Genomic DNA, 12,409 nt, shown 5'->3' with positions numbered 1-12,409 from the left:
AAAAATTGTATAAAGATATCATTCTCAATTGATAAGGAATTATTTTTCTTACAAAAAGGAATTGTTTTTCATTTTATTTATTTTTGTATAGGAGTGAATTTTTCATTTGACATACAAATGTCAATGTCAAAGTATCACAATTTTACAGTTCGAATCGTTCAAACTGTGTCTTACATACAATGATACTAGTCTTTGCTTAATGTCGTAGGAATGCCTGTTAGGAAACAAAATTAACTAAGCAGGTTCATAAAATATAAAAAATTCAAACTAGATGATAGTAAAATTCATAAAATCAAATATTTTACATATTTACGTGCTTCTGTGTTCCTATATATTACAATTCCTACCATTTAGTATAAAACCTTCAGCACTTGTCAAGATTACTAGGTTAAAAACTTGGAGCTAAGAGCCTGTTTGAAATAGTTTTTGTTTTCAGTTTTTGAAATATACAAATCCCTTTTTCACAATAGTTATCTTTTTACATGTTTTAGTTTTAGTCCTCAAAACTAAAAAGTTCAAAACAGTTTCCAATACTGTAATTTTAAAAATTAATTTAGCAAAAAAGTTTTAATTTTCAAGTTTTTAAAAACTAAAAGAGTTTTTGGGAAGTGTTTCAAACAGGCTCTAAATCTCCCTAAGCAATAAAACAAATGATCAGAATCAGCCATTATACTGTAAACCACCTCACACTTGAGAGGATCAGCCAAAAATTAGTACCAGAAAGTCTCTATGCTGAACGGCACTATGCTCTAAAAGAAGGATCCATGATCAGATACATTTCAAATATGAATCTTGCTCAGCAAAGAATTTTCTATGTTAACTTTCTTTTTCATGACATAATAGTACCATCCAGTGAATACACAGGGCACAAAGCCAGATTAGCATTGAGAAAACAAACCTGCAGGAACATGAAAAATATGATTCAGATCCAAGTTTATGTGGACATGGATTTATAAAATGAGGCTTGCAAGAAAAGTTATGATAATTAGTTACCATTAAGAGCAGAATGATATATTCGTTTCTCAGCTAGCCCAATATCTGAAAGTAACATATTACCCTGCAAACAAAACATACAAAGAATATCATGCTTGTTCAACAAGAAAAGCCAACGGCAACACAAATAGTCAAAATACATAACATGGAGGCGAGCATATATATATGTTTTCTTTGAACTACACACAAACGCTGCTATATATATGTTTCAAACAAAAAAAGAAACAATCAATCCATCATATACAAAAGCTTATCAATTCTTTGAATGAATTAACTAGGATCACTTTATAAGCAAATATTAAGTGGTGCTACTGCAATATCTTAATTAGTGGTAATTCAGTCAAGTCTATAGAAGGAATATTGAAAAGTTAAAGGCAGTGATTGAGTGAGTTTTGTGTCTCGTGAGCACACCGTGAGGTAGAAAGGATCATTAAATGGGATATTTTCTTGCAACTGCTTAGACACGTGGCAGTAGGGGAGACACGAGTGAAGTAAATGTGTATCCTGTTAGAATGAGCTATTAAAAGCAGAAAGGGATATAGGTAAGACAGGAAGTCATGGAAAATAAATTGGGGACCATTGAGCAGGGTGAAGTAAAGAAATTGGAGACCATTGAATAGGGGAAGGCAGACCCCTCTATGACATTGGGGTGTCTCTACCATTTCCATCTTTTCCTTTCCTTTTCATTCCTATTTTTGTTTTGCTAATGTTATACAGAGGTCTTCCTCAAGGGTAAAAAGTTAATCTCCAAGCTTTCACAAACTCTTACACCAAGACTGATTTCATCAATAGAATAGGAAAACACACATATCCTGCCTAACTACTTGTGATTAAAACCTTTTAGTTTTAGGATGTATTTTCGGTTTTCACAATACATATTATTTGCATACCTCAGTAGCCATCAACTTTCTAACATTATTTGCATATAGTTTGGGATTATCTTTCTCTTGTTGTGAGGGATAGTACGTAGGTAACTCTGTCACTTCCATATAGTTTACAAACTGACAGAGAAGAAAAATCACATGACGCACCTGCCACAAAACATGTATATTAGCTTTTCAACAACAAAAAATATTAGCTTTTCAACAACAAAAAATATTGCTAAAGGATAAGGCTGAAAATAATATTATCAACAAGATCAGACAAAAGAACATTTATAAACTAAAGCACAAGCGGTTGCAAACACGAACAATTTGTATCAGCAAGACCGTTAGCATGACATATTTTACAAGGTTTGAAGCACATGAGATGGTTTCTAACAGCCCTGAGAAAACATTTTAAATTAATTTGGTAGAAAGCAGAGAATTTAGATAGACCATTCCCGCCCCCACATGAAACCCAAATGTAAGTACATCCACTTGCTCCCTTACAATTTCTAAATGTGAGATCAAATTTCAGGTATTCTTGAGTATAATTAGCCCCGAATCAAGAATAGACTCTAACATAACATGAAGCTTAAATTTTGAGTTTTTGTGATCAAATTTATAGTTTAACTCATTTTTACATGAAAATATTCATACATAATCAGTTGCCATTCAACACACCAATAACCAAAATTAACTTTACAAAAATTCAATTAAAATCAATTTTGCCCTTGCATAACCAAACACTCACTTAATGGAAATAGGAAACTCTAATACTTTACAGATGCCTTACCCCTGATATGGAATCCCAGGCAGGACTAAATCTCTGGTAATGGTAATTTAAAATTACCGGAAGTACTGGTGCACTCGCCAGAAAACCACCACTCTTGAATGGAAGGAGATATTCTCCATTTGTGGTTGTACCTTCTGTAAAATATCCAACCTTATCAAATTGCATGATCAGAAGAACATAAATATGCATGAGAATTTAAGATTGTCCAGCAACTCCCTAAGTTCAATATATAAAATTATACATTAAGCAAAGAGATAAATATTGACTAGAAGCAGAACATTATATCACAAGCTAGTGCTCCCATATGCACCTGATACTATACAAACTAAAAAAACAGAAAATGTTTAAAATATCCAAGATCTTTAAGAATTAAGGCATGGTCTAAAAAGCAAAATACTTTTAAGATATAAAAGAGAGATTATGATGAAGACACAATAATGAAATTGTTTGCTAAATAGATAGGATTGGATACATAGATCAAACAACTTCATAACTCCCTATCATAAATAGTCTAATGATGAACTACTGTATTTCATGATAATTTTACTTCTATTTTCTGCATACGATGTGAAAACAAATTACTCGCGCTAAATCATTTTTGCATACATCAACTTTCTTTGACTCATTTTTGCTGATATTTTGTTAACAGATAATTACTCGCGCTAACTTTTGATATATCAATTCTCTCCTTCAATATAACATTAATTTTATACAAATTTTATGTGCAGTATTACAGTTGTTCATGTCCTGGCTACAGTTTTCAAAATTTGTTGTATCCCTATATATGTGTTGCATGCACAAATCCCTAATGCAATTAGCTACCATATCATCTATAAAAAAATCAAATATAGAGAAACATTATCATTTTATTTTAACATTAAGAAACAAAAATAAAATCAAGCAAGTGTCAAATATAATAAGAAAAAACAAAATGAATAGGATAATTTTATCCCAGCCCCTAGAAAATATTAAAGGATGATAACCTGGAAATAACATCATAATTGGAGCAGATGCATTTCGATGAGCTTCTCGAATTCTTTCAGTGACAACAGCTGCAGGAATAAAGGTCATAGTTTAGTTTTATCAGAAATTTTACAGATCGATATAACTCAAAAAAAGATTGGTCATGGTATAAAATAATGTTCATTATTAAATTAAACAAAGTGTTACGATGCTAGCTTGACTTGCTAATACAGGCAAATATGCATAACGGATGTACAAGTAACACCACTGCACAAACAGCTAAGGAATGTGACAGACACTGGTTCAGATATTAAGCTCTCTCTCTCTCTCTCTCTCTCTCTCTCTCTCTCTCTCTCTCTCTCTCTCTCTCTCTCTCTCTCTCTCTCTCTCTCTCTCTCTCTCTCTCTCTCTCTCTCTCTCTCTCTCTCTCTCTCTCTCTCTCTCTCTCTCTCTCTCTCTCTCTCTCTCTCTCTCTCTCTCTCTCTCTCTCTCTCTCTCTCTCTCTCTCTCTCTCTCTCTCTCTCTCTCTCTCTCTCTCTCTCTCTCTCTCTCTCTCTCTCTCTCTCTCTCTCTCTCTCTCTCTCTCTCTCTCTCTCTCTCTCTCTCTCTCTCTCTCTCTCTCTCTCTCTCTCTCTCTCTCTCTCTCTCTCTCTCTCTCTCTCTCTCTCTCTCTCTCTCTCTCTCTCTCTCTCTCTCTCTCTCTCTCTCTCTCTCTCTCTCTCTCTCTCTCCTCTCTCTCTCTCTCTCTCCTCTCTCTCTCTCTCTCTCTCTCTCTCTTCACAGCTTATCTTAGCTACATTCTGTTAGAACTCTAAGTATCTACCTAACTCTAACTTCCTCAGAAAACAAAAAACATCATAGTAACAGAAGTCGGCCCATGGTACTAAGATAAGTTCTCTCTAACAGATGATTCAATCCAAGATAATTCAGATGAAAGTTCTTCAATCCCAAGTTACCAACCCATCTATCTCTGGAGCAAATTTGAAAGACAATGTCTTCTTCAACAATAAAGGAACAAGATTGTGGAAATAAAAAGACAATGTCTTCTTCAACAATTTGAAATCCAAGATGCAAAAGCTCCCGTGCAATTACTTGACTAAATAGAGAAGAACAGCACAGAAGGGGAATAGGGACAACTAATTTACTTCATGTCAGTTGCACACATTTTTGAAATGATTAGAAAGTGCAAACACACCAATAATCTATGCACCTGAAACACCCTTGAAGTCTGATGTCTTTGACTCCCGCTGAACGTAGATACAACCAAGACACTTACTGTTACAAAAACAAACCATAATATGTAAGCAATATATTCTGAATAATCATGCGTATAAAGAAAATATAACTCGTAATTAAACAAATAAGACAGAGAAACAGACCTGATGAGACCAACTAGAGGAATTTTACCCACTGATCTCTTCATTGACGAGATCCAAGATTGAAATGAAGCACAGCAGATGAAGGACAATCGTTAGTAAAGAAAAAAATTCTGTTAATGAAACATGCTTTTAAGATAAACTGAAGGAGGGTGTGAAAAACTTGTCAAAACAACACAAACCTTAGCAACAAAACTTGGGAATGAGTTAGACATGTGATACAAAATATCAATGTATGATACATGATTAGATATTATTACACCGGGTCTTCCCGTCTGTGCAGGCTGGCTTTTATTTTTCTTCTAACATTGAAAAAGAAAGAAGAAATAGAATAAGCAAAAGTAAAACCAAATACCAACACAGAAAACTTTTCTTGCAGAAATTAAATAAATGAGACAGCAATAAACCAAGTTATCTATCTATCTAATTAGGAGCTCATAAACCTTCCCTTTACCCCTTTAAGAAAGAGGACCAAAACAGGGAAGAGTTTCTCAAAAAGTACTTTAACAGCACAGTATTTACAGCAAATCAAATAAAGGGAAAATAGATATATTTATTAAACACAAACACACAAAAGATCTTCATCTGTTTTTGGTTCTGCAGTGACAAAAATCGATTTTGAATGAATTGATTATGTAAAGATTATTCTGGCTAAAAGAATGTTGAATATACTGCCATTTATGCTTAGATACATTCATATAAATAGTTTCAACAGAAATTCTAAGCTAAAAATCAATTGTAGAGACAAAAACTTCAAATTCTAGCTTCAAGCTATAATCAATTCTGAAGTCAAAATCTAGCTTCAAACTATAACCAATTCAGGAGGCAAAAACTGCAAATTCTAGCTTCATGCTATAATCAATTATAATGGCAAAATCAAAATTTTATGCGAGAAAATCCAAACATGTCAAAATCAATTCTACCCCATTCAGGAGGCAAAAACTTCAAATTCTATCTTCAAGCTATAATCAATTATAGAAACAAAATTAAAATTTTATGCGAGAACATCCAAATATGTCAAAATCAATTTTACCCCTCAATAATCAAATTTGTTTCCTCCAAAAGTGGAACCAAACATATATAACTTTTGTTAAATTTGCGGTAACACAATGTGATTATGCCAAACTCACCAGCAATCCTAACATGCAGCTAAACATCCACCGTGGTGGTTCCGAACACATGCTTAATCAAATTCAACCATATCATATTTCTAATTGTTAAATGCATATAAAAATCAATTCTAAACCTCTAAAATCAATTTTACCTACTCGAAAAGTCACCAAACATATAGCTTTTTTAGAGGTAACACAATGTGATTCTTCCAAACTCATCGGCAATCCAACACACAGACTAAATCATCTACCAAGGTGGTTTGAAATGCGTTCTTAATCAAATTCAAGCATACTATATTTCTAATTATTAAAAGAAAAATGGCATTTTTTAATTTCAAAACAATTTGAGTAAAACATCAAACATAATATTCAACAGAAAAACATTAAACATAATTATCATGTTTGGAACAAAATGTACCTCATTGGATGATGAGGTAGGGTTTTGATGAGCACAAAAAGAAGATTGTCTAATCCAATAAAACCCTAAAACAAAAAGCACAATTCTAGAAAGCATTTTCCCACACTGAACAATAACAACCCTTCTCCAACCAACAACATGAGCATAATCCTCTTGTTCATCTTCCCTATTAGGAACAGAAAAAACCGTACAAACCCTACAAATCAAATAATACAAAACCAACAACGTCATAGCCAAAACAACCCTAACAGGAACAAGCGTAACCAATGCAACTCCCAATAAAACCTTCTCCTTCGTAGGTAACTCGCCACGTCCCATTGTGCCATAAACATCACGGCGAACGTAAGGGGAGAATTTGTTCTCGAGGTCGATGGTGTTGGAAGCGAAGACGGTGGTGATGGGTTTGAGAAGAGGAAGGTCGTCGGGAACTGGTGGCGGTGGTGGTTTTGATGATGAATTTAGGTCTTGGAGTTCTGACTCCATTGTTTTTAGGTTATTCATTTGAATGCTTTTTCATTGTTTTCGTTTTTGCAGAAAATCGTGGAACATGAACGATTCACGTTCGTGTTCAGAATATTTGAAAAAATCTTTGTAATAAATAATTCTTGAGTTTTTTCCTTTGGTTGAAACTGAAAGTGATTTTTTTAAAAATAAAATAGAAAAAGATATTCTTTTTAGTTGACAAAAAAAAAACAGAGAATTGACAGGGAAGTCGTTATCGTTGGCCACCACTTCCATATCAGCAATGAGGTGTAGTTGACCAATTGTCTAAGAAGAAGATAATTTATTTCATTTTTTTTTTTTTAATAACTTTTTAGGTGGTAAGAAGATAACTTTTTAGATTTTTTATAATACAAAATCTTTTCAAAGGTTTGTCAAAAAAGAAAAAATCTATTCAAAGGTGTGAATGATGGATTACTCTCAGTTGTGCAAGTCTCGTCCTTAATTGTGATATTGGATCAGACACGTATTTTAGTCTTATATTCAATCGTTAATTAGATGATTTTTATTTTTTTTCAATTAAAACAATGCACACGTGGCGTCTTTGAAGTGCCACGTCAGCGTTGACCGAAGCAAAATTGGTCTAGGGGGCCAAAATTGCCAAAGATTCAATACATAGGAGGTTGTTTTGTATTTTAATTAGTTAGGGGCCAAAACTGTCAAAATCCAATACATAGGGGGTTGTTTTGTATTTTAATTAATTAGGGGTCCAAAAGTGCAATTAAGCCATTTTTTTAAAGAAAGATCATTAACTAGATGACTTATTAGTCTCATTAAAACAAGTTCATATAAAATAAGACTAGCTTTGCCCAAAGTCACCAAATAATTATATAAAGTTTAACAAAAATTATGTATGTTATATTTAGTCAAAAAAAATAATTGTATATTATTTATTCAAATTCTCAACAAAAATATTTTAAATCCGCAAATTGTTCCGTGAAAATTTCTTCAATCTAGTTAGAAATCACAAAATCAAAATATAAAAAAAAAAAGGATGAAAATACCAAAAAAAAAAAAAATCACAAAATCACCTCATAAAGATCTCTTGAAATCTTTGTCAAAAAAAAAAATAATCTCTTGAAATCAAATCGCATTTCACAATGCCACACAGATCAACGCAATATAGAAGCTTTAACCTCATAAAAAAACGCAAAGATTTTTTATTGTTTTGGAGGGAAACACAAAGATTCTTGAAAATGATTGAAATCGATATATTCGGTTAGAGGTGAGTGATGTTCCCTTCTTCGACACCCACAACAGTAACACAAATGTTGTTGGTCTTCCTCGCGGATGTCGTGTTTCTATGTGTCATGGTGACAATTGTAGGCGCACAAAGCAAGTTATTGGAACGAAGCAAGGAAATATAGTGTGAATAGTTCAATATTAGATGCAATAAAATTACTCAATTAATTAATGATAGATAAATTATGTGCATTGTGAAAGACTAGAGTCATTTGTTCATGTTTGATAGATCCCAAAAAATAACTGTAAAAGTTCTGTTTGTTTCAACCTCTAACCAAAGAACTTTTTAACTTACACAAGTGAATGGGGTGGGAGAGATTGCAGCTGGCTCCTACCATGCTGTGGTTACAGTATAACGAAATTTATAAAGTCCCATTCTACCATTAGAACTCGTGACCACAAGCCACTAGGATACAATATAGCACCTGTAACGTTCTAGTTGCTTATTTAATTAATTTGAATTATGTGGAGTATATATATTTTTATATATGATGTTTGGTGATTTATGCGGAGTATATATATATATATATATATATATATATATATGTGTGATTTTTGGGTGTCTTATGTGGTGTATTATTTTATTATATAGTTTATTTAATAATAATTAGTATAAGTATGAAATAATAATTATTTTGGAACTTGGGGAGTTATTTAATAGTTATTAAAGTTAATGGGGAGTTAAATGAAAATATAGGGAGTTAAGTAATGGGAAGTTAGGAAAAGAAAGATTAGAAGCAGTTGTACGTAAGAACTGACAAGTTGGGAGAAAAAGGGGAGAAGACCAAGTTAGAGACAAAGTGAATTTGCTGCACATTTCTTCTTCAATTTCTAAGGTAAGGGTGATGTTTACTTCAATAGTGTAGATTTTAAAGTCTGATTTGAGTTTAACAGGTTTTTGGAGTGAAATTGAGGAATTGGATTTTTAATTGAATTTATGGTTTTTGGGGTAGATATTGCTATTCTGATGTTAGAATTTGGTTTTGGTTGCATAGAAACATTCATTTCTCATCTGTAAACTGATTTGGGGAGTGATTGGAAGGAAAATGGGATTTTTGGGAAAAACCAGTTTTCTGCCCGTACAGAAGTTCATCGCTCGCCTCGCGAGTAGCTGTGCTCGCCATGGCGAGTGAGCAACTTCATAGCTCGCCTCGCGAGCAGTCCAACTCGCCATGGCGAGTAGCCCAGATTAAAACTTGATTTTTGAAAAGTTGTTATAAGAAGTTTTGGGGATGGTTTAAGGTACTTATATGATATTAATGATGAACGGTGGAAGTTTTAGTTTAAAAAGATGAATAGGGAACTTAGAATTTGGATTTGAGTGAGAAAATGTCATTTTCCCCGAGAGCACTTGATTTTCACTCGCCTCGAGTTCGCCTTGAACTCGCCATGGCGAGCTAGTGTTTTTGTGAACTCGCCATGGCGAGCAGATGTGCTCGCGAGGCGAGTTGCACAGTTCCTGAGTGTTGACTTGCTTGCATGATTAGTAGTGGTTTGATGTTGATGTGTTGAGCATAGTTTCATGTAATTATGCATTATGTTGGTTGTTTGAATTGCTGGATTGATGAATACTGATGATGATTTTAAATGTATGTTAATTATTGAATCATACATATTGTTAAAGTGGAGTCACATGGAGTTGCATTGCATGGTCAGTTGTATGTAGATATACACAAGTAGGTCCATTGCATATGCATAAAACAACGGTGAGGGCTTCGGTCCTGGAGTACTAGTTGCTCAACAGCGGTGAGGGCTTCGGTCCTGATGAATGCTTTAACCATTCAAAAGCGGTGAGGGCTTCGGTCCTGTTTGGTACCACATGCATATTGCATTTCATTAGGAAGTCTAAGATGGTGTCTTAGCAGTGGTCATGTCAATTGCATGAGTCTTGGTTGTTGAGTTCAGTTATTATCTGATGGATGATGTTGGTGTTGAATATGCATTTATATATATAATCATTGTGATCATGGTGTATTGTTGATGTTGTTGCTGCTCGTGACTTATACATGTATATGTTTACAAGATGATGTGTTGTTGATTAGGGTGTTAGATTCAATTGATGATTTTAATATCTATATTTATTGTTGTGAATCTCACCTCTTCTGCTTGAAAATGTTGCCCTTCCTATAGGTAACTTGCAGGTGATCCTGAGTAGTAGGTGGTGGCTCAAAGTCGTGTTTAGGGCTCTGATACGTGGGATGAGATTTATCATTTTTATTATTGTTGCTTTTCCTTTCCATGCATCAAATTTTGGAACTTATGGTGTGGAGCCTTTTGTTGTCTTTGAACTATGATGTTGAATTATGTTAAGGCCTTTAATGCCTTAGACTATTGTTGGATGTTCATGAGGTTATGGATTTTGAAAACTATTCCGCTGCTATGTTTTCATATATAATAAGTTGATTTGATAAAATAGTTTTATTTTCTATTTAAGAATTTTGAAATAACGTGTAGCATGCCCGTTGTGGAATTACTCTGATGTATATTTGCTATTTAATTGCTTTTGGGTAACGGGGTGTTACAGCACCCCTATCTTTTATGAGCAAAAATTCACTCTTTAAAACGGATAGAAAAATCACGAACAAAAACAAACTGCCAAACCAGTTATGCTATTGCTACTTCAAAGTTCAAACAAGCATTAAAACCTTAATCTCCAAATATAATAAATTAAGCAACCTCAATCGAGCCAATCCAATTATGATGCAATCTAACCAGGACACGTTAATATCATTTTACAAGCACAAACAATTAGATACACATGTTGTTCAACGTTGTCTAATTAGCCACAACATAACTCAATCAATATCTCTAAGAAACTAAGCTATGAGAAACCATCAAACCTCCATCGCCCGATACAGTTTTGTTGGCCGAAATCAGTCTTCATTATTGGTACATAACTTTGTTCACAGAAATCAATGTGACCCGATGAAACTCATTTTCTTCATAATTGATAATATACTCATAATATACTCGAACGCACGTTCGAAAGCAGTATGACACTGATCATATATCATATTACTTGAGAGGCGATCGAGTTTCATTATACTATCGACGAGGACGAAACTGACATTTTATTCGGTACATTAATTTCAAAATGAATATGATGATGCACTTGTCGTGGAGATAATTTTCAGCCAACAAAATGTGCCGACAATGGAAGTTCCGGTGGTTTCTCAAAGTTTAAGATAGGATTCACAACAATTTATGTTACACACAATATTACTGAACTAAGATAGGATTCACAACAATTTCTGTTCCACACTCACTTAAGTTTTATTTAATCCTCGGGACTTTTTTCACAGCATTTCAGTGGTAAAAATTGGGTGTCATCTTTGTTCGGAAGTTACCAATATTTATACCCAAAAATTAGGTTAAAGTAGGAGGAAGAGGCCAAAAGATGCTTGGCTGGAGATGGTGCAAAGTTGGTGGTTTGCGCAGTGTCACAGAAATGCATAATGTGTGATAAGAGCTCAAAATGGGAGAGGGAAATAACAAATTATAGATAGCTTTGAAGTCACCTAAATTGAAATGAGCAGTTGAAATAGTTTTACCCTTGTTTTTTAACAAAAGAAGGAATTTTAATGTTCTAATTAAAAGAAGAAAGGAGTTTTTTTCTAATAATTTTTTTTTATATTTATCACAATAAAAATATAAAAACAATATATTTAAAACTTTTGAAATTTATATAAAATTTACAACATTCTTAAGATATTATAGACAACCTTTTTAATTTATTTGTCTGATAAGTTCTTAACGTACTTAGGTAGAGGCTAGTATCAGTAAGTAAGTATGCAACAGAAAAGCAGTTGACCAATTAGTTTTAAAGATGGTAAATCCCTTGTATAAATTATTTATCTTGTGCAAATGTTAGACCCATGATATTTCTGATAATCAGATGCAATTAATCTGTGGAAAGAAATATATATGAAGCAATGTTTGTTGTCATGGTATATGTTCATCCAAATGAAGTAGAGAGTAGTATCCAACGCCATGCATTGTTTTACTTACATGAAATAATCCAGATAAACAAAGCCAAAAAAGTACATGATATACTTGCATGCAGTGTTTTACTTACATCAAAGAATGCAGTGTTTTACTCTTTCTGTTGTCTTAAACAATATTACAGCCTCTATAATGACACCAAAATC

General features: G+C 33.4%; 1 protein-coding gene across 2 annotated transcripts; it reads right to left on the bottom strand.

The window, feature by feature from the left end:
• Nucleotides 1-247: 247 nt before the first annotated feature.
• Nucleotides 248-7,150, bottom strand: LOC25482108 (lysophospholipid acyltransferase LPEAT1). 2 transcript variants are annotated; one of them, XM_013610609.3, is made up of 9 exons: nucleotides 6,519-7,150; nucleotides 5,171-5,290; nucleotides 4,992-5,029; nucleotides 4,823-4,887; nucleotides 3,633-3,701; nucleotides 2,650-2,783; nucleotides 1,884-2,024; nucleotides 994-1,057; nucleotides 248-898 (listed from the first exon to the last, which is right to left on the bottom strand). In XM_013610609.3, the coding sequence occupies exons 1-9, from the start codon at nucleotides 7,017-7,019 to the stop codon at nucleotides 879-881; spliced, it is 1,152 nt and encodes a 383-aa protein (XP_013466063.1). In that variant the 5' UTR covers nucleotides 7,020-7,150; the 3' UTR covers nucleotides 248-878. The 2 variants fall into 2 exon arrangements, with proteins under 2 accessions (XP_013466063.1, XP_024636024.1); XM_024780256.2 differs by having other exon boundaries at nucleotides 5,171-5,287.
• Between the last annotated feature and the right edge of the window lie 5,259 nt (nucleotides 7,151-12,409).

Source organism: Medicago truncatula, chromosome 1 (assembly GCF_003473485.1).
Source record: "Medicago truncatula cultivar Jemalong A17 chromosome 1, MtrunA17r5.0-ANR, whole genome shotgun sequence".
NCBI lineage: Eukaryota > Viridiplantae > Streptophyta > Magnoliopsida > Fabales > Fabaceae > Medicago > Medicago truncatula.
Note: the sequence above shows the minus strand (reverse complement) of the source record. Positions and strands in the feature narration are given on the sequence as shown.